The 21,612-nt window shown below is 55.4% G+C and overlaps 2 protein-coding genes across 2 annotated transcripts in view; one reads left to right on the top strand and one right to left on the bottom strand.

Moving 5' to 3' along the window:
- SETD2 (SET domain containing 2, histone lysine methyltransferase) overlaps positions 1 to 15,272 on the top strand; it is a 74,806-nt gene extending 59,534 nt beyond the window's left edge. The window contains exons 15-21 of the mRNA XM_054192958.1: positions 706 to 1,381; positions 2,259 to 2,393; positions 2,989 to 3,128; positions 6,307 to 6,418; positions 12,295 to 12,375; positions 12,656 to 12,757; positions 14,465 to 15,272. Of these exons, the coding sequence (XP_054048933.1) occupies positions 706 to 1,381; positions 2,259 to 2,393; positions 2,989 to 3,128; positions 6,307 to 6,418; positions 12,295 to 12,375; positions 12,656 to 12,757; positions 14,465 to 14,626 (1,408 nt within the window). The 3' untranslated portion in view covers positions 14,627 to 15,272. The remainder of the gene's footprint in view (positions 1 to 705; positions 1,382 to 2,258; positions 2,394 to 2,988; positions 3,129 to 6,306; positions 6,419 to 12,294; positions 12,376 to 12,655; positions 12,758 to 14,464) is intronic.
- Positions 15,273 to 17,007: 1,735 nt separating this feature from the next.
- LOC128906104 (death domain-containing membrane protein NRADD-like) lies at positions 17,008 to 21,401 on the bottom strand. Its single transcript, XM_054192965.1, has 4 exons — positions 21,154 to 21,401; positions 19,102 to 19,514; positions 18,855 to 19,000; positions 17,008 to 17,409 (listed from the first exon to the last, which is right to left on the bottom strand). The coding sequence occupies exons 1-4, from the start codon at positions 21,205 to 21,207 to the stop codon at positions 17,093 to 17,095; spliced, it is 930 nt and encodes a 309-aa protein (XP_054048940.1). The 5' UTR covers positions 21,208 to 21,401; the 3' UTR covers positions 17,008 to 17,092.
- Positions 21,402 to 21,612: the final 211 nt, after the last annotated feature.

Genomic DNA, 21,612 nt, shown 5'->3' with positions numbered 1-21,612 from the left:
GTTGCGCCAGGGGAGGTTTAGGATGGATATGAGGAAAAATTTCTTCCCGGAAAGGGTTGTCAAGCGTTGGACCAGGCTGCCCAGGGAAGTGGTGGAGTCACCATCCCTGGGGGTATTTAAAAGCCAGGCAGACGTGGTGCTGAGGGACGTGGGGTAGTGATGGGTTTTGTCAGTGTTAGGTTGATGGTTGGACTCGATGATCCCTTCCAACCTAGGTCCCTTCCAACCTAGACAATTCTATGATTCGTTGGTCCTGCATTGGGAAACCATGGCAGAGGGGCTCCAGCACGGGTACCCAACCTGTTCCCCGGCTTATTCTGCCCTCTCCTTGGGTTCCCTGTTGGCCTTGGAGATGTTGTCTCCCCGCTGCGGGTCTCTCGGTGCTGCCTAGCAGGTCCTCCAGACTATTTCTGCTGCATCTCCTTTAGCTCCAGCATTGAACCAAAGTTGGTAAATCCAGTTGGACCGCTTAGCGCATCCTCTGCCCTCGCTCCTTGCTCGTGGATGAGCAGGACCGGTGGGCGTTTCTTCTCTCTGTGACTTGCCATGGTTGGTCCCTTGGTGAATGTTTTTAGGAATTGATGCTGCTGTTGGATGTTTGTCCCTCCCCCAGGTCTGCGTGCCATTGGTGGTGGTCCTTTTGCTTCTGGACCCCTGGACCTGTAGGTTTCTGAGGTCTCAAAAAGCCTTTTCTTTCTCTCCCAGATATGACACACCAGCATCTTCGAAGAAGAAAGTCCGGCTTAAGGATCGCAACAAGCTGTCCACGGAGGAGCGCAGGAAGCTGTTTGAGCAGGAGGTCGCCCAGCGGGAAGCCCAGAAACAACAACAGCAACTGCAAAACCTGGGGATGACGTCCCCCCTGCCCTACGACTCCATGGGCTATGGCACACCCCACCATAGCTTTATCGGCTACCCGCCTGGCTACCCCATGCAAGCCTACGTAGACCCCAGCAACCCCAACGCTGGCAAGGTGCTGCTGCCCACGCCCACCATGGATTCCATGTGCTCGCCGGCGGCGTACGAGCACCCACAGACTTTGGTTGGGCACACGGTGGAACCAACTCTAACTACTCCTCAGCCGGTACCAGTAGTCCAACATGTAGCAACGACGATGGAGGTTACAACTCCGCAGTATGTAGCACAAAGCGACACCGTGGTCCATCAAGAACCCAACGTGGCCGTCCTACCCGTGGCCACGCCAGGACCGGTGCAGAGCCAGAGCTACGGGGTGTGGGATTCCAGCCAGCAGACTGTAGCTGTACAACAGCAGTACTCGCCCGCCCAGTCCCAACCAGCCATATATTACCAAGGACAGACCTGTCAGACCGTTTATGGTGTGACGTCCCCCTACTCGCAGACGACCCCACCGATTGTACAGGTAAAATTGCCATTTCAGACACAGCGTGGCGTGAAACCCCCACAGAACGAAGGGTACCAGCCCGGTACACTTTATTTGCTCACTGTTTTCTAGTGATCTTAAAATTAGAGCATCCAACTTTGCTCTAATATCAAGCTGCAGTAGCGCTTCTCAGATAACTTCCCGTCCGAGAAAAGCACGTTTAGGCAGCTTATTTTCCATGTACAAATGTCATATATCAGAGTCGTTGGGGCCAAGCAGGAGTTTACAGCTTGCAGAGATTTTTTTTTTAACCTGTTGATACAAGTTAACGTTGGTTTTTTGTTGATTCTCGTGACGGGGTATTTCTGGGTAAGATCTTCCACTGTCACTGACCGAGTAAGCAGTGAAACGTGGAGGTGTGAGCTCGCCTTCCGTTGACTTTTGGAAGCAGAGTCTGGAACTACCAGCTCTTGCGTGCCTTAAACCAAACAAAAAACCCAACAAATCAGCCTTCTCTGTCTGTTTTCTCTGAATTACACGTTCCCTTCCATCAGGTTCAGCCTGGAGCTCCAAATGACCGCGCTGAAGTGCTTTCTCCTTGTGCTTTGTCTTCATTACCAAGGGTATCGGCGTTCAGCACCTTGCTGATGCCTAATTCTTCCTAAAAGCGAGATGTAGGTGATTGTATGACTCCTGGGGTAGCAAATTGGCCAACTGAATATGAAGGGCGTTTGCTGGGACCCCGCCTCGGTCACTGGTTGTTGCTCTTTGGTTTGGATGTTATCCTCCACTAGTCCTCAAGGACTGTTATCCTCTCCTTGCCTTGATTCCCAGTAAGGCAAGCTGTACTGTGTCCTCCGGTAAAGGGTTTTTCGGGAAAGCAAGCTGACCTGTGGTTTCCCGTGCTCTGTTTCAGAGTTACGCCCAACCAGGTCTCCAGTACATCCAGGGCCAGCAGATTTACGCGGCTCATCCGCAGGGAGTCATAGTGCAGCCACCGACAGCAGTAACTACGATCGTCGCAGCAGGGCAGCCTCAGCCCATCCAGCAGGTAAGGTTTGGTGGGTCAGAAGGGATGAGGAACGTTCCTCTACATCTGCTTTGGCTTTGCGTGATTCCCCGTGGCTTCTGGATGCTGTGAAAGCGTTGGTGGTACCAGTTGGCGGAGTTTCCCGTGCGACAGCATGCTGGCACCCATCGGGATGCTGCTCTCCGGGCTGGATGTGTCTCCAGACGCATTTTGGGGGGTTTTGAGCCCAGGTCCTGTTGTGTTCGGGCTTTCTGCCAGCACATCTGAGAAGGCTGTGTGTGGGTGGGCACGTGGAAGCTCCATGAGCTGCTTTGACCACGGAAGGCGCTCCATCAGAAACGATGGTTTTGGCATCCACCACAGCGGATTTAAGAGCATGGGTGGAAAAGTGTCCATATTACAAGCTCGGGATGTGGTCAAGTGGGTGCTTGGGATTTTTCATGAAGAACTAGGTAAAGATACTGTCCTCACCGCTTCTTGGGCCAACACTAATGTCCTTTTTTAAGTTCTACCTTCAACAGAGTCTTTGTTGTGCGGGAAAGAGCTGTCGGGGCTGCTCTGACCCCCCTCACGGCCGCTCACGTCTTTCTCTTCACCCCTTTTGCGCTGTTTTCAGCCAGAGCTTGTGGTGACCAACAACCTCCTGGACTTGCCTCCACCATCCCCTCCAAAACCCAAAACCATCGTCCTCCCACCCAACTGGAAAACAGCCCGAGATCCGGAGGGGAAGATCTACTACTACCACGTGGTAACGAGGTGAGTGTGATAACGAGGTGAGCGTGGTGGCTGCCACGGGGCTGGAGTTTGATGGCTCAAGCGAAGGAATTGGGTGGATGAGAAATAGATGTTCAGCCCTTGGCATCTCATTAGGCACCACAAAGCCCATGCTGATTGGGTTGCTGCTCGTTAGCCGGGTGGGTGGGAGGCTGAGATTGCTCAAGACTTTTCCTTCGCCCCCATAAATGTGGCCCAGGGATAGATCCCCGTTTTCTGAGAGCAGAAGTGTGATGGTGGCAAACGATTTCCTTGCAAACGATGACTCCAGCCGCGCGTTGAGTTGTAACCCTGTGTGATAAGGAGGTGGTGAGGAGCTCCACTTCTGATGTCTCATTGCAAAAAAAAGTTCCATCAAAGCAACATACAATCACAGACTGGTTTGGATTGGAAGGGACTGTTAAAGACCACCCAGTGGCACCCCCTGCCCTGGGCAGGGGCACCTCCCACCAGCCCAGGTTGCTCCAAGCCCCGTCCAACCTGCCCTTGAACCCCTCCAGGGATGGGGCAGCCACAGCTTCTCTGGGCAACCTGGGCCGGGGGCTCACCCCCCTCACAGCCAACAATTTCTGCCTCACATCTCATCTCAATCTCCCCTCTGTCAGTGGAAAACCCTTCCCCCTCGTCCCATGGCTCCCCTCCCTGCTCCAGAGTCCCTCCCCAGCTTTCCTGGAGCCCCTTGAGGGACTGGAAGGGGCTGGAAGGTCTCCCCGGAGCCTTCTCTTCTCCAGGCTGAACCCACCGGCTCTCTCAGCCTGTCCCCACAGCAGAGGGGCTCCAGCCCTCCCAGCATCTCCGGGGCCTCCTCTGGCCCTGCTCCAACATCTTTCTCCCCAGCATCTCGGTCAGGTTGACTTTAGTTCTTCTGACATCACCTTTGGTCCCATCGCTCTGCCAGAAGGCGCCATGCCCCACGCGGCGCTGAAATGGCCGCAGGGTTAAGGGGTAGAGAGGGACCTCGTCTGCCCCTCCTGCTCTGCAAACACCCGCGTGGCTCTGCCAGGCGAATAACCCCGACCTGTGGAGGCTTTGAACGCGTGTGCGAGCGTTGCGGTGGGCATGCCGTACCAACAGCAGGACTTTGGTGGCTGAGGGATCGGCGGGCGGCGTCAAAGGCTTTGTTTTCTCCCCCTCATTTTTTTCCCATCTTCAAACCTCCGCTTCGTGCTGGAGCAAGAAATAAGAGTTTCCCAATGTTTCCCCCATGCCTTTGCGATCGCTTTTGGAAGGTGCCAGGTGTTTGGATCAATACTTATGGACTTATCTAAAGTGAGTATCATGAGTTTTAGACTTCTAGAAAGGATTTCTTTAAATTTCAAACTCCACGCGAGGCCTGTACGGGGATCCACCTCTCTAAAGGGTTAAGCCTGGGTATTTCTCACATGTCCTGACCATCTTGATGTCGGTTATTGTTACTTGCACGCGTTTCCCTGCGTCCATCGATATTTTCAGTCTCCCGTTTGGCCTCCTTCCCGCTACCTTTCGCATTGAGAGTTGCGCCAACAGCCGAGCAGGAGACCTTCAAACCCCAGGAAGAAGAAGTCGAGCAGGAATATATGGTTTGTGCCGCCCTGTAGAAGTCTTGCAATGAGATGAGGAGACCCAACCGCGCCTTCCCCCTTGGCGAGGAATGCCTCCACCGTGCATCTTCTGCAGCTACGCGAGAAGCCACTAATCAAATCTATAATTAATCTGGAACTTTTTCGAGGAACGCGTGCTGGAAGGTTTCTTTCAACCCTTCTTTTAACTGGATATCTGCTGACGAGGCCAGTAGAGGAAAGGAAATCTTACTTGTTGACATGCTTTCTTATTTTAGGATTTCGTTCTATTTACTGATGGAATGAATCGTGGTCCAAGGTCAGGGATATTCAGTGGTACCTGGAGAATTAAGTAGCATGATGAAGAACCCGAGGGCTTGAAATATGACTTTCCTGCATGTCCTGAAAAGTAAAAAGCCCTAAAGAGGGACAAGGTTTGTGATACAAGGTCAGAAACCTCGAGAAACTCAAAGCAGCGTCTCCTTTTGACGCAGGCTTTCAGGATTTCTTTGTATTGAGCTGCAGAGCGCGCATCTTCACACAGTCTAGAGATGGAAAATAGTGGCTGCATTAAGTCACCCCCAAACCTAACGAGGTCTGGAGATCTGTCCATTGCATCCCTCTTGTTTAGTCCTAGAATCGGAGAATCCGTTGGGTTGGAAGGGACCTTTAAAGGTCTTCTAGTCCAACCCCCCTGCAGTAAGCAGGGACATCTTTCAGGAGGACTCTTACCTGATGGAGAATCCCGTACTCACCCCAGTCCTGCGAAGACAGAGGTCTGTCCTGCTGGCCCCCGTGTCTCCTGGTTGCGTTCCTCCCCTGCTCTGTGGTTTTCCTCCCCGGCACCGTCCTGTGTTTGTCCTTGGATACCCGCTCCCCTCTTCCCACCTTGAGGAAATCCAGACCAGTTCTCCCCATCCTTCCCCGGTTTGAGCGTGGTGGGACTCTCCCCGGCTCGTTGGCCTGACGAGCCCAAGCAGGCTCTGATGGCTTCTTCCATCTCAGCCGAGATGCTCCTGCCGAAATGGTGCTTCCTGTGTTCAGTGAGCCACGGAGAGCTCTAGCCCTGCGTTTAGCACCTTCTAGCGTATGGATGAGCTTTGTGCCATCTTCCATCCCTCTTTTGAAACTCCTGCTCGTTCTTCTGGCTTTTCTCAAGACCCTTGGTCTGTGGCCTTTCCACCATGAGATACCTGTGGCTGAACACTTGCCATGAGGTGCCAAGGGCTGACCCTTGTTCTGCAGGAAGCGGTGCCTTCCCCAGGGTCTCCGCTGGGATTTCTCCTGTCTTTCCACGCCAGGATCGCCAACCTTTATTTCATGCCTGCGATGAACTTCCCTTGATCTCACATTGAGTGTCACCGGTGATAGAAAATCGTGCAAATTCCCCTTTTTTAAGTTCTGCGTGGCTTTAGCCTTCTCCGACTTGGCAGCCTACTCAAAACTCAGCATTAATAGCAAGACAGGGCCGTGATTACACCCACGTTAAGAGTTTAGATGACCGATGCGAGACCAGACGTCCCAGTTGATGGGACAAACAACAAGCAGGTACTTCTAAGAGGGTTTTTAAGTTACTTTTAAGAGGGTGACGGTGGTCGGTCTGTCTGTCTGCCTTCCTGCAGGCAAACCCAGTGGGACCCTCCTACCTGGGACAGCCCGGGGGACGACGCCAGCCTTGAACACGAAGCTGAAATGGACCTCGGGACCCCAACGTATGACGAAAACCCCATGAAGGTAAGCGCGGGGCTCAGCGAGGGAAACGCGGTGTTAATATCTCTTTGACGGACCGCGGGCATAATCCCGTCCTGCCGAACGAGCGGGAGCAGCAAACGCCGGGGCTGTTGTTGAGGTCGGTACGGACTTGGAGGGACAGAAGTAACCCGAGATAAGCCGTAGTGTCGACGCTGACCATGGGCCGTGGGGTTTTTGTGCTTTGAAATAGGAGTGGAGGATTAAGAGAGTTAAATTGTTCTTTTCTTGCCACTCTGAAATACGCCGTGCTGCCCGGTACCCGCTGAAGAGCGGCTTCCCCTGGTTGCTGCCAGGTTTTGCCTTGGTGACAAAGAGTCGAGCGGGGATTTTTGTGGTGGTCTCACCTCTTTGTCCTTCCGGGTGCTGGCTCGGTAAAGCCCCCGCTGCTCCTTTGCTCACCGCTGGGGCTGTGCCCACCGCGGCTTTGGGTGAACGCAGGACTTCCCTGGGGGGCGGCTGATGTTCTGCCCTGGATGCCAAGCGTCGCTGCAACCTCATGTGCGGAGATGACCTTATAATCGGCCAAAAAAAGGCGGGGGGGCGGGGCATAACGTCGAAATGGGAAAAACTACTGGTGGTGCAGTGGAGGAGCTGGGAGCTCTGTGTTGCTTCCGCCGCCAGCCGCCTTTCGGCTTTCCTGGTGGGTGCTGCGGCATCTCCCTCGCTCCTGCTGCCGAAGGTGATCCCTGCGAGGACGGAGCTGCTCCCCAAACGGGGCTTGATTTTCAGTGAGGTCCCTTCTGCGGCCACGTCTACCCCAGCCCTCGGCGGGAAGCGACTTGGCTTGAACCTCCTTGGAGGACGCGTCTGCCATCGGGGCGGGTTTCCAGCCCGTGCAGAGCAGGGAGGGCAGAGCCTGAGCGGCGCTTGCTCAGCCCCTGTAGATAAATCACCCTTTGTGCCTTTCTGATTCCCTAAAAAGAGGAGAGAAAAGCCGTGGAAGGAACGATTTGTCGGGTTATAACCCACAGGGAGCAATTCTCTCCATGCTCGGGCGATACCCACAGACCTGGGGCTGATTTTGTAGGTGCTGGAGGCGCCGTCCCGTCCTACAGCGCCCAGGAACATCTCCTGCTCCACTGCCATCGCCTTTTCCCTGTGCTGCCAGGACCCTAAGGGTTAATCCAATCCGTGTAACGAGTACTGCAGTTGGAATTCCCAGAGAGTTCACTTAAATTTGCAAATATTTATCTCCCTGAAAAACGGTTAATTAGAAAAGGAGGCCAAGGAGCCTTTACTTCCGCGGAGGAATCCAGAAAAGCCTTTTAAATGATTTTTGTCCCTGGGTCGGCGTCACGCCTACCCTGCCGGCATCCCTCGGGAATCTCGGCAGGCAAAGGAGCAAATAGTCGTGGCACTGGAAGGATTCACAGACACGGGAGCGTCCTGGGATCGCTGGGGCTTGCTGGATCCCTCGGCAGCGTGCAGTGACCTTGCGCAGCACCGCTCCTGGCCGGTTCCTCCCTTTAAACCGTTAAAAACGGGCTCGTGCAGCTTTCTGAAACTCTCCGGCTGAAAGAACAACCAATATTCCTAATTTTGCCGGTTTTCTACGGCGTGTTCTCGCCGCGAGGAGGGGGAAGGATTTTCCCTCGTGCTGGCCTGGGGTTGATCCCGGTTTATTTGCACCGGTGCTCCCGGGCTGGGTTGCAAATGGCCGTTGAAGGATATCGGCGCGCAGAGCGAGACACCGGCACCTGTTTATCCGACGGATCTTCATTTTAGGCTTTAAGGCGAGGTTTTATTCATCTGGAACAGCCGTAAACGACAGCCCCCTGGAGGGATTTGCCTCTCCGGCTGTGGGAGAGAAAGCCGACTGGTGTGGACCAGCCTGGAGATACTGGGGGAACGTCCCTGGGATGAGCTGAAGGTGCTGAGAAGGTGGTTGGGCTCCTCTGAGGGAGAAAATGGAATTGTGCTGGTGCTTTGGGGCTTGGGAGTCTTTTTCCGATGGATTTTCGAGGGTCTTGGCAGCGCAAGGAAAGACGCTTCCATAAACGTGGGCAGGCGTTTACATGCTGGATTCCAAACCTTTGGGGTAAAAAGGGGTGCTGAGGACTGGGGCGATGCTCGAAGGGCTCCTGCCCGGAGCTGCCTGCTCCTGCCCGGAGTTTTCACCCTTCACTCAAAGCCCCAAAATCCCTATTTTCAGGTGCAAAATTTCTCCGAAGCCGTCGATCCCTCCTTCTTACATCAACAGCGGCCGCGCGGCTTTGGCTGACCTCCCGGCGCTGTGGTTTTTACTCACTTTAGAGCTTTTAAATCTTTTCCTTCTTCGGCCGGGATGGCCTGAAGGTTGGGTTTTTCCTGGTTGTGGAAATAACGTTGAATTCCCACGTGCTCCTAGCTCGCTCGCCGCCTCCGTAAGGATGCACCCGCCCTGAAATTGCAACCGCATTCCTCGGATTTTTTTTTTTTTTTTTTTTTTACCCTCCTCCTCTTCCCCACCCTGTACCTTTTCCAAGAGGGGATTAAACCTCGCCGGCGTCGCCGCTCCGGCCGCCCGACAGCTGCTGCTGCTATTCCTGGCGTTCCCTGGCCGCGGGGCACCGCTCGTCCCGGCGAAACGCCGGCGGCGAACGGGAGATTTTATTTCCTCCGGAGCGTGTTCAACGCGCTTCCGAGCAGCATCTGCTCCCTTCTCCGTACCCTCAAAGCCCACCCTGCCATGGCCGGGGGCGGGGGGGACAGGAAGCGGGAATTGGGCTCTCCTGGGGCTCGCACGCCGGGATAACGATTTTGATGGAAAGGCACAGGAGGTGGGCGAAGCCACTCTCGCCGTTTCCCTTTAAAGCACATTTTAAAACCTGTTTTTTGGTTGGTTTTGGTGTTTTTTTTCCCCCTTTGGAAAAGCCTTATCCCGTGCTGCCGGAGAAGAGCATCCTGTGCAGGCTCCTCCGGATTTCCCAGCTCCTTTCGCCTCCCACCCTCACCCCATCCCAGACTGGTTTTCCTGTCTTCCCTGGCTTTTCCATCCCCACCTCTCCTTGCGTAAAGCAAGGGGGCTGATAAATGTAATCACCACCGTTTGTTGTTTTTTTGGGGGGGCGGGGGAGGCACTTTTCCTGCCTTAGAGTTTTCCTGGCGAGCGGCACGGTTTGGGATTACGGGAGCGCTTCAGAGGGGCTGCGCCGTGATCCCGTCGAGGGAGACTAAAGCCCTTGGATAAGGAGGTTTTTGTGCTAAAATAAAGACGAATTTTAGCGGGAGGGGAAATCAGCGCCTTTCCACAAGTAGCAGCTGGGAAATCTAGTTCCTGTGTCTCTTCCCAAATTTTTGGCACTGATTTTTTTCCCCCCATCCCGCATCCTCCGGCCAAGGGGAGCAGGATTTCCCATCGGTGTAGGGACCTGGGCCGGCGTCGCCTCTCGGCTTTCCCACCCCTCGGACTTCTTCTCCCTCCGCCGCTCCCCAAAAAGTGCCGTTTTCCCCTTTTCCCCCCGACCCCGGCTTCTTCGCTACGTGGCCCCCGCGGTCGTGGTGGGCAGCGCCGGAGCTCGAAATCCCAGGAATATTTAATCCCAGAATTTTTATTTTCGTATTTACTTTCTCGACGCGTTTGTTGACGCTCGTTTTTAGTTGGCGTTGGCCGTGCCGGCTCTTCCGAAAACCCATCCATCCGCCTCGAATTAAGCCAGCTAATTAGCGCTGATGGTTTATCACATCCTTGGAGGGCTGAATTAAAATCCCCTCGTTAACCGAACTGACCCGCCTTCAAAAATAACTCTTTCCTTGGCGCGCCGGTGCGGGGAATTCAAGAGAAATCGGGGACGTGCCGGCCAAACCGGGGCTCGGCGATGGAGAAGGGGCAGGCGATGGAGAAGGGTTTGGTGACGGGAGGTGACAGGGTTTGAGGATCGCGCCGGGAGCCGTCCGGGAGCCATCTGCTCCCCCATCCTCAACCCTTTTTGATGTCGGTACCCGAGCCGCCGGCAGGGAAGGGACGGCTTTGATGTGCGCTCGCTCGGGGACGGCCCTCACTCGTAAAACATCCCCGTCGAGGGTTGATTTAAACCCCACGTCATTTCGCATCCGGGAGCTTTGCGGCTCATTTCCAGGGATTTGGAAAAGATGGGATGGCTCCTGCTTTTTTCAGTGGGAAATACTTCTAAAAATTGCTTGGGTTTTGTTTTTTTTTTTTTTTTAATTAAAAGGAATATCGGGACACCTTCAAAGAGCAGGAGGAGAAGGCAAATCTCCCCCGCCTTTGGAAGCCTTTATCCAGCCCCTTTTGCTCGCTCTGTCTTGAAAATCCGAGTCGGGATAACCCACGGTTCCCAAATTTCTCCCCAAAACCAGCGCCGGAGGAGAGATGCTGGGGTGGGGGGCTGGAGGCGAAGGGATGCTCCTCGGGATGCAGTTCCTGCTCCGTTAACACGGGCGGCAAATGAAATCAGCCGGTGCTCTGGGATTAGTACTCGGAGAAATGGCCGGAAATTCCTATAAAATTCACTTTATTCTTCTGGGATGGGCTATAGCTAAAGATAATCAGAAATAAATAGGAGGGGGAAGCATTTCCCCCCCTCCAGATCGGCCCAACTCCCCCAGGACCAGATTGCACCCTTTTTCCAGCTTTTTTTCCCCCAAGGAAAGAAGAACGAGGAGCGGTCCCCCCCGCATCTCCCCGGGATTTGTGCTCCCAGACCAGCAGCCTGGCTGGAGTGCACTGGGAAGCGTGCCGGGATTGAGAAGCGTGCTTGGGATCAGGCTGGGAAGCGCTCTGGAATTGGGCTGGGTGGGATCAGGCTGGGAAGTGTGCCGGCACTGGGCTGGGAAGCTCAGCAGGACCAGACTGGGAAGCATGCCTGGATTGGGCTGGGAAGCTCACTGGGACTGGGTTGGGAAGTGTGCTGGGAGTGGGCTGGGAAGCTCACTGGGAGTGGGCTGGGAAGCGTGCCTGGACTGGGGTGAGGAGCATGCCGGTATTGGGCTGGGAAGCGCGCTGGCACTGGTCTGGGAAGCTCACCAGGACTGCTGGGATTGGACTGGGAAGATCACCAGGAGCAGGCTGGGAAGCATGGCTGGATTGGGGTGGGGAGCTCACTGGAACCAGGCTGGGAAGCGTGCCTGGATCAGGCTGGGAAGCACACTGGGACTGGGCTGGGAAGTGCACGGGGACCGGGCTGGAAAGGGTGTCAGGAATGGGTTGGGAAGCTCACCGGGACTGCCAGGATTGGACTGGGGAGCACACAAGGACTGGACTTGGGAAGCTCACTGGGATGAAGCTGGGAAGTGTGGCTGGATTGGGATGGAGAGCACGCTGGCACTGGGCTGGGAAGCTCACCAGGACTGGGCTGGGAAGTTCACTGGGAGAAGACTGGGAGGCTCACTGGGAGCAGGCTGGGAAGCTCATTGGGAATGGGCTGGGAAGCGTGCCAGGACTGGGCTGGGAAGCTCACTGGGAGAAGACTGGGAGGCTCACTGGGAGCAGGCTGGGAAGCTCATTGGGAATGGGCTGGGAAGTGTGCCAGGACTGGCCTGGGAAGCTCACTGGGAGGAGGCTGGGAGGCTCACTGGGAATGGGCTGGGAAGCTCACTGGGAGCAGGCTGGGAGGCTCACTGGGAGAAGGCTGGGAAGCTCACTGGGAATGGGCTGGGAATCTCACCAGGAGCGGGCTGGGAAGCTCACCAGGACTGGACTGGGAAGCTCACCGGGAACGGGCTGGGAAGCTGAACTGGGAAGTGTGCCGGGACTGGGCTGGGAAGCTCACTGGGAGCAAGCTGGGAAGCGCGCACTTCCCGCCTGGCTGTGGGGCAGGGCTGGGTGGCCGGAGCGCTGTCCCCAGGGTGGGGACAGGGACGGGCTGGGGACAGGCAGAGCCCTGCCCGCCCCGGTGACACAGTTGTCCCTTCTCCAGTCTTCCAAGAAGGCCAAGACGGCGGAAGCGGACACGTCCAGCGAGCTGGCCAAGAAGAGCAAAGAGGTGTTCAGGAAAGAAGTGAGTTTCCAGGGAATTTGTCACCGTCACACCCCGGTGACATGACCCAGGGGGGACGCTGGAGGGGGGTTCACCATCCCAGACGGGGGGATACGACGTCGGGGTGGGACACCCCACCGTGCGGGGATGTCAAGGGGTGTCCCCTGGGTTGGGTCCGGATCCCGCGGGGACACGTGGGGATGGAGACACCGGTTGGGTGCCGGGGGGGGGTGTCGGTGGGTGCCTTGGGGACGTGTCACCCCCGGGGGACGGGGCTGGATCCAAGTGTCCCTTCCCGCAGATGTCCCAGTTCATCGTGCAGTGCCTGAACCCCTACCGCAAACCCGACTGCAAGGTGGGACGCATCACCACCACCGAGGACTTCAAACACCTGGCGCGCAAGGTGACAGCCAAGATTTGGGAATAACGGGGAACACTGCGGGGATAATAGGCAGTATTGGGGGAATAATAGCCAATATTTTGGGAATCAGAGTAGGTATTTGGGGACTGTCGGCCGATATTTGGGAGTAATAGGGGATATTCGGGGAATAATAGGCAATATGGGGGGACTAGCCGCCAATATTTGGGAGTAATAGGGAATATTTGGGGAATATTAGGCAATATTGATGGAATAATAGGCAATGTTTGGGGAATAATAGTAGATATTTGGGGAATATTAGCCAATATTTGGGAGTAATAGGGAATATTTGGGGAATAATAGGCAATATTGGAGGAATAAGAGGGGCTATTTGGGGAATAATAGCCAATATTTGGGAATAATAGGGAGTATTTGGGGAATAATAGGCAATATTGGGGGAATAATAGCCGATATCTGGGGGATATTACCCGATATTTGGGAGAAATAGGGAATAATAGGCAATATTGGGGGAATAATAGCCGATATTTGGGGAATAGTAGCAAATATTTGGGGAATAATAGGCATTATTGGGGGAATAATAGCAGATACTTGTGGAATATTAGCCAATACTTGGGAATAATAGGCAATGTTTGGGGACTATTAGCCAATATTTGGGAGTAATAGGGAATATTTGGGGAATAATAGGCATTATTGGGGGAATAATAGCCAATATTTTGGGAATATTAGCCAATATTTGGGAGTAATGGGGTATATTTGGGAATAGTAGAGAATATAGGGGGAATAATAGCAGATATGTGGGGGATATTAGCCAATACTTGGGAATAATAGGTAATATTTGGGTAATAATAGCCAATATTTGTGAGTAATAAGGAATATTTAGGGAATAATAGGCAGTATTTAGGAGTAATAGGGGATATTTGGGGGATAATAGGCAATATTGGGGGAATAATAGCCGATATTTGGGGAATAATAGCAAATATTTGGGGAATATTAGCCAGTATTTGGGAATAATAGGGAGTATTTGGGGAATAGTAGGCAATATCTGGGGGATAATACCCAATATTTTGGGAATAACAGTAGATATTTGGGGAATATTAGCCAATATTTGGGAATAATAGGGAATACAGGGGGAATAATAGCCAATGTTTTGGGAATATTAGCCAGTATTGGGGGAATAATAGCCAATATTTTGGGAATATTAGCCAATATTTGGGAGCTGCTTGGGGAATAATAGCAAATATTTTGGGAATATTTGGGGAACAATAGCCTATATTTGGGGAATAATACAAAATATTTGGGGGACTATTTGGGGAGTAACAGCAACTATTTGGGGAATATTTGGGCAATAATACGAAAATAGCTGAGGGAATAATAGCAAATATTGGGAAATATTGGGAATAATGGCAAATATTAGGGAAATATTTGCGGAGTAAGAGCAAATATTGGGAATAATAGCAAGTATTAGGGGAATGTGTGGGGAATAATAGCGAATATTGGGGGAATATTGGGAATTGGAGTAAATATTTGGGGAATATTGGGAATTAGAGTAAACATTTGGGGGAATAACAGCGAATATTTGGGAAATATTGGGAACTGGAGTAAATATTTGGGGAATATTGGGAATTGAGAGTAAATACTTGGGGATTAATAGCAAAATATCCTGGGGAATCCCCAAGACTGGGATGACTGGGAATAACGGTGGGTATCTCCGGCCCCTCCTCTCCCCCCCAGCTGACTCACGGCGTCATGAACAAGGAGCTGAAATACTGCAAGAACCCGGAGGACCTGGAGTGCAACGAGAACGTGAAACACAAGACGAAGGAATACATCAAGAAATACATGCAGAAATTCGGGGCCATCTACAAACCCAAAGAAGACACGGAGCTGGAGTAACCGCCACCACCATCCCCACCATGGCCACCACCATCCCCACCACGGCCACCACCATCTCCATCGCCATCTCCACCGCGGCCACCGCCATCTCCACCATGTCCTCCACCACGGCCACCGCCATCTCCACCATCTCCTCCACCATGTCCACCACTGTCTCCACCACGTCCACCAGTCTCCATCTTCACCACCATCTCTACCATCTCCACCATCTCCGTCATCACCTCCATCACCATCTCCACCGTCTCCTCTACTACCATGTCCTCCACCGTGTCCGCCATCTCCTCCGCCGTCTCTACCACACCTTCCACCATCTCCACCACCATCTCCGCCATCTCCACCGCCGTCTCCACCGCCTCCTCCACCCTCCCAGCGACACCGGCCGCAGCCCAACCTCGGAAGAAACCCCCGATTCTGCCCGGATTTGCCCTTTTAAACCACCAACCTGTGAATTTATTATTATTTTTTTTAAAAAAAACAAAACAAAACCCAACAGCTAAGAAACTTCATCCCCTACGGCAGGAGGCGCCTGGAGCTGCCGGGGCCGCGCGGAGGCAGCCGAAACCCGGTGGCGCTGCCGGACGCGCCCCGCGCGTCACCACCCTCTGTATTATATTTTAACCTATATGTGAATATATTGATAATTTTCCTTTTCTTTTTTTTTTTTTGTTGCTTTTAGCCCAAGACGTGCCGATACCACGGGAACACTTTGTAAGGATAGTTTCGGGGTTATTATTAATTAATTTTTTTTTTTTTTTTTGGTCGTTTCCTTGGTTTTAATTTTTTTTTTTTTATTCCCCCCCCCCCGCCCCCCCCCCCAGGTTCCGCCAGGTTTAATCTGTTTCCCTGTAAATATTGCGGAGCGGGGCCGCCCCCCCGGATTTCTGGCAGGGCCTCGTGCGATGTTGATAAGATTGATTTTACTGCTTAAATCATTTTACTTTATCCAATTTTTACGGAACTTTTTATGTAAAAAAAAAAAAAAAAAAAAAAAATTTCCCAACAAAAAAAAAAAAATAAAAGAAAAGAAAAAATGACCAAAAAATCCACACCGGATCCGGCCCCCAGAGAGGTTTGGCACAGCCTGGGGGGGGGGGACACACACGATGGTGGCAGCGGTGGGGACATGATGGCCTGGCTTGGGGATCTGTCCCCTCTCACTCCCGGGGGTGGGACGGGATTTTGGGATGGCCCAGCTCGGGATGGGGGTGTCTGGGCACATTTTGGGGTTAAAATGGCTGTTTTCTGTCATTACCATCCCCCAGTGACACCTGCCTTGGGGACTTTGGGGGTGTCCCCTCCTCCCCGCCCCCCCACTGTCCTTATGGGGACACGTACTTGGGGACACGCATCCTGGTGACACATGCTTGGGGACACACGGACACCTGGGGGGACAGCCCAGGGACACATGGACACCCGAGGGGACACATCCTGGTGACACACGCTTGGGGGGGACACACAGGGATGCCTGAGGACACACGTCCTGGGGGGACACGGACACTTGAAGACACACGTCCCGGTGACACGCGCTTGGGGCCACACATGGACACCCGAGGACACGCATCCTGGGGACACATGGGTGCCTGAAGACACACGTCCTGGGGACACACACTTGGGGACACACATGGACACACCCTGGTGACATGAGCTTGGAGGGACACATGGACACTGAGGGGACACATCTTGGGGACACACGGCCACTGAAGGATACACATCCAGGTGACATGCGCTTGATGGGACACACGGACACCTGAGGACACACATCCTGGGGACACACAGACACTGAAGGACACACACCCTGGGGACACACGGCTGTCTGAAGACGCACATCCTGGGAACGCGCACTCGGGGACACACAGGGACACCTGAGGGGACACATCCTGGTGACACGAGCTTGGAGGGACACGGGGACACCAGAGGGAACACATCCTGGGGACACACAGACACTGAAGGACACACATCCCGGTGACACACGCTTGTGGGGACACATGTCCTGGTGACATGCGCTTGGTGGGACACACAGACACCCGAGGGGACACATCTTGGGGACACACGGCCACTGAAGGACGCACATCCTGGTGACACGCATTTGTGGGGACGCATATCCCAGTGACGTGCTTGGGGACACATCCTGGTGCCGTGAGCTTGGGGGGGGGGGACACACACGGACACCTGAGGGGACACATCCCGGTGACACGCGCTTGTGGGGACACTTGTCCCGGTGACACGCACTTGAGGGACACACATGGACGCCTGAAGACACAACTCCTGGTGACACAAGTGACATGTTTAATGCGCCCACCCAGGGACCAGCCACGGCCCCCGCCCTCTGTCACCACCCCCCCCCTGAAGCCACCACATCCCCCCCCCCGCCCGGCCCCCTCTAAAAAAAGTACAAAACCCACTTGAAAAACCCCACACGGGCCCGAGCGGGCCAGGGTGTGTGCATCCCCCCCGCCTTGGGGACAGTCACACGGCGGAGGTGGCGTCCCCCGCTGCCGCCAAGCACCGGGTGACGTCATGGCGGCCGATGGCGGCCAGGGCCTGGCAGAGGGCGTCCAGCGTGGCCCCCTCGGTGCCGGCCCAGGCGCTGAGCATGGCGCGGGCGGGCGCCCGGCCCCGGCCGAAGGTGACGATGGCGTCGGGGCCGAAGCCCAGGCGGGTGGCCAGGCCGCGCCAGTCCCCCCCCGGCCCCCCGCTCTCCAGCAGCCGCTCCAGCTCCTCCTGACGCTGAGGGGACACCGAGCTCAAGGGGTGGCCATCGGGGTGGCCCTCGGGGTGGCGGGCTGCGGGGAGGGGTGGGGGGAGTCGGTGTCAGCACCCGAAGTCACCACCCGGCGCCATGGCTGTGCCGGGGGGTGTCACTGGGTCCTGGGAGAGAGAGACACTGACCAGGGCATGGGTGCTCCCCGACCCCGCTTTGGGTGGTCCCCAGCCCCCTTTGGGTGGTCCCCAACCCCATTTGGGTGCTCCCTGAACCCCATTTGGGTGCTCCCCAGGGCATGGGTGCTCCCCAACCCCATTTGGGGGCTCCCTTACCCGCATTTGGGTGCTTCCTGGGGTATGGGTGGTCCCTGACCCTCATTTGGGTGGTCTCCAGGGCATGGGTGCTCCCCAAACCTCCTTCGGGTGGTCCCCAACCCCATTTGGGTGCTCTCTGACCCCTGTTTGGGTGCTTCCTGACCGCCATTTGGGTGCCACCAACCCCATCCAAGTGCTACCTGGGTTATGGGTGCTCCCCAACTCAACTTGGGCGGTCCCTGACCTCCATTTGGGTGCTCCCCAACCCCATCCAGGTGCTCCACAACTCCATTTGAGTGCTCCCTGACCCTCATCTGGGTGCCAACCAACCCCATCCAGGTGCTACCTGAGGTATGGGTGCTCCTCAACCCCCTTTGGGTGCTCCCTGACCCCCATTTGGGTGCCACCCAACCCCAGACAAGGTGCTATCTTGGGTATACTTCTCCCCAGTCCCACCCAGGTGCTCCCCAACCCCATTCAAGCGCTCCATGATCCCCATTTGGGTGCTCCCTGGGGCATGGGTGCTTCCTAACCACCATTTGGGTGCTCCCAAGGGTATGGGTACTCCCTGATCACATCTGGGTGCTCCCCAATCCCATTTGATTGCTCCCTGACCCCCATTTCCGCATGCTCCCTGGGGCATGGGTGCTCCCAACCCCACATGGATGAACCCCAAGGATCCTCAATGCTCCCCAACCCATCGGGATGCTCCCTGGGGGGCATAGGTGCACCCCAAACCCATATGGGTGCTCCCCGGGCCATGGTGGCACCCCAAATCCATGTGGGAGCTCTCTGGGGTGTAGATGCACCCTAAAACCCATGTGGGTCCTCCATGGGCCATGGTGGCACCCCAAATCCATGTGGGAGCTCTCTGGGGTGTAGATGCACCCTAAAACCCATGTGGGTCCTCCATGGGCCATGGTGGCACCCCAAATCCATGTGGGAGCTCTCTGGGGTGTAGATGCACCCTAAAACCCATGTGGGTCCTCCACGGGCCATGGTGGCACCCCAAGCCCATCCCTAGAGCACCCCAACCCCACCCAGATGCTCCCCAAGTGGACAGATCCACCCAGGAAACACCCACCCACAAACACGGGTGCTCCCCAACCCCATCCCGATGACGTCGGGGGACAAAACCCTCCCTGGACCCCACCCCACCATGGGTACCCTCCCCCTCCCCGAAACCCGTCGCTGGGTGGTGGGTGCTCACCCTTGCCGGGCTGGTGGGGCTCCTGCAGGCTGTGGGTGTCGAGGAAGACCCCGCTGTCACTGTGCAGCTTCTCCCCCTCCGGTGATGTCCCCAAGTCCCCTGCCCGTGCCTTGGCCAGCTGCTTCTTCTGCCTGCACGTGTGCCAGCTGCCCACGGGGCGGGGGGAGATTGTCACCCAGGGACCCCATAACTGTGGCCTCCCCCACCTTGACCACCCCCCCCCCCACCCCCCCCCCCCACAACCTACCACTTGAAGGCCACGTAGGCGAGGAGTCCCACCACCACGGCGGCCAGGAGGGAGCAGTAGACGGGGATGATGTCCTTGCTGGTGGCCTCGGGTGGCACGAACTCGGGGGTGGCGACAGGCGAGGGGACCCCCGTCACCGCCTCCCCCGGAGGGGCCCCCTCCGTGCGCTCCAGCTCCTCGTCTATGGGGATGGAGGTGCGGGGGGGGGAACCCCCCCTTCCTGCCTCAGTTTCCCCTTTTGGGGAAGCGGCACCCATGGGTGGGGGGTTGTGGGGGGGGTACTCACTGTGCAGGCAGGGCTGGCAGTGGGTGTCGGGGTGGCCACAGGGCTCGGTGACACCGAAGGCGGGGGGGCAGGGGGGGCAGCACCCCCCTGCCACCGTCGTCCTCCCGCTCCCGCACCCCCCCGGCACCTGCGGGTACAGGATAGGGCAGGGGCAGGGGGGGGTGGGGTGAGGGGGCTGCCTCAGTTTCCCCCTGAAGCTGTGCCCCGGGGGGGGGGAACACCAGGACACCCAGCTGTCCCCTCCCCCCCCCCCCCAAATCCCTGCTGTGCCCCCCCCCCCCCCCCATGGTGGGGGCTGGTTTGGGGTCCTGGAGCAGCCCCGGGGACCTGCTCCTTGGCGGGGGGGGGAAACATGGAGGGGGGATATGGGGGGGGACATGGAGGGGGAACATGGGGAGGGGACTTAAGGGGTGACATGGAGGGGACATGGTGGGGGGGGTCATAGGAAGGAGACATGGGGAGGGGACATGGGGGGGACATGGGGGGGGGGGCATGGCGGGATACGTGGGGGGACATGGAGGGAGGACATGGGGAGGGGACACAGGAAGGGGACATGACGGGGGGGGACATGGGGAGTGGGATATGGGGGGGGGGACATGGAGGGGGGTCATAGGACGTGGACGTGGGGGGGGGGACATGGAGGTGGGACATGGGGGGACACGGTGGGGCGGGGGGGAGGGGGGCACATGGGGTGCTCGGCCCCGGTTAAATGGGTGGTGTCGGGGCAGCCCGCGGGGGGGGGGGGGGGGGGGGGGATAGAATAGAATAGAGTGGGGTGAGGGAATAAGGAATTAAAAAAAAAATAAGAAGAAGAAATAATAAAGGAAAATAAATAAAATTGAAAACAAAATGATGAAAGAAAATAATTAAATGGAAAATAAGAACGAGCAGGAGATAAAAGGCACCGAGACGACATAAAAAGGAAAAGCGACGGAATGGAGTGAAGTGAAATAAATAAAGTGAAATAAAGTGAGATAAAAAGTGAAAAAAAGGGGAAAAAAATTGAAATAAAGTGAAATAAAATAAAGTGAGATAAAAAAGCAAAAAAAAAAAAGAAAAAAGTAAAAAACGTGAAAGGAAGTGAAATAAAATTGAAATAAAGTGAGATAAAAAAGTAAAAAAAAAAATGAAAAAAGTGAAAAACACGAAATAAAGTGAAATAAAAAGTGAAATAAGTTAAATAAAGTGAAATAAAATTGAAATAAAGGGAGATAAAGGGAGATAAAAAGTGGGAAAAAAAAAGTGAAAAGTGAAATAAAGTGGAAAAAAGTGAAATAAAAAGCAAAGTGAAAAATACACAATGAAGCGAAAATGAAATATAAATAGAATGAAATAAAGTAAAATAAAGTAAAATGAAATGAAATGAAGTGAAATGAAATGAAACAAAATGAAATAAAATAACCAAAAAAAACCAAAACCCCGAAAAAAAAGGAAAAAAAAAGAAAAAAAAAGGAAATAATATAAAATAAAATAATATAAAATAATATAAAATAAAATAAAATAAAATAAAATAAAATAAAATAAAATAAAATAAAATAAATAAAATGAAATAATAAAACAAAACAAGATGAGCCAGACAGACCCTCCCCCAGCGGACACTCGGTGAAGTCACTCCGAGCCCCCGGGGGGAGCGGGCGGCCCGGCGGGTCCCGACCCCCTCCCGGTCCCGGTGCCGATCCCGGTGCCACCCCTGTCCCCGTCCCGTCCGGTCCCCGGTGCCCATCCCCAGTCCCGGTCCCCGGTGCCGCCCCCGCCCTGTCCCGCACCGGGCAGAGCAGCGGCAGCAGCAGCACCGGCAGCACCGCGCGGTCCCGCCGCATCGCCGAGACGGGACCGGCCCCGGGACCAGCCCGAACCGACCCGAACCGAACCGAAGCTCTCCGGCCCCGCCCGGTCCGGTCCGGTCCCGTCCCGCTCGGTCCGGTTCGGCTCCGCTCGGTCCGGTTCGGCTCCGCTCGGCCCCGCTCGGTCCGGTTCGGCTCCGCTCGGCTCCGCTCGGCTCCGCTCGGTCCGGTTCAGCCCCGTTCGGCTCCTTTCGGCCCCGCTCGGTTCCTCTCGGGTGGGCGGGGCCGGGCGCGGCTCGCGGCGGGCCGGGCAGGGCGGGGCGCTCCGCCATTGGCTGCGAGCGGCGGGACCCCGCCCCTCCCTCCTCGGCTCGGGCTTCGGGCCGGGCTCGGCTCCGGGGGCCGCTGGTTCGCGTCCCGCTGCGGGCAGGGCCGGGCGGG

This window comes from Rissa tridactyla, chromosome 2, assembly GCF_028500815.1.
Source record: "Rissa tridactyla isolate bRisTri1 chromosome 2, bRisTri1.patW.cur.20221130, whole genome shotgun sequence".
In the NCBI taxonomy this organism is placed as follows: Eukaryota; Metazoa; Chordata; class Aves; order Charadriiformes; family Laridae; genus Rissa; species Rissa tridactyla.
This window is presented reverse-complemented; position numbering and strand designations above follow the sequence as displayed.

Bases quoted from the DNA above. Each gene is read 5' to 3' on its own strand.
- LOC128906104 (XM_054192965.1), bottom strand. From the start codon at position 21,207: ATGCGGCGGGACCGCGCGGTGCTGCCGGTGCTGCTGCTGCCGCTGCTC. The intron at 19,515-21,153 runs GTGCGGGACAGG...CTGTACCCGCAG, and splicing joins TGCTGCCGCTGCTCTGCCCG to GTGCCGGGGGGGTGCGGGAG. The intron at 19,001-19,101 runs GTAGGTTGTGGG...CCCCGTGGGCAG, and splicing joins GCCTACGTGGCCTTCAAGTG to CTGGCACACGTGCAGGCAGA.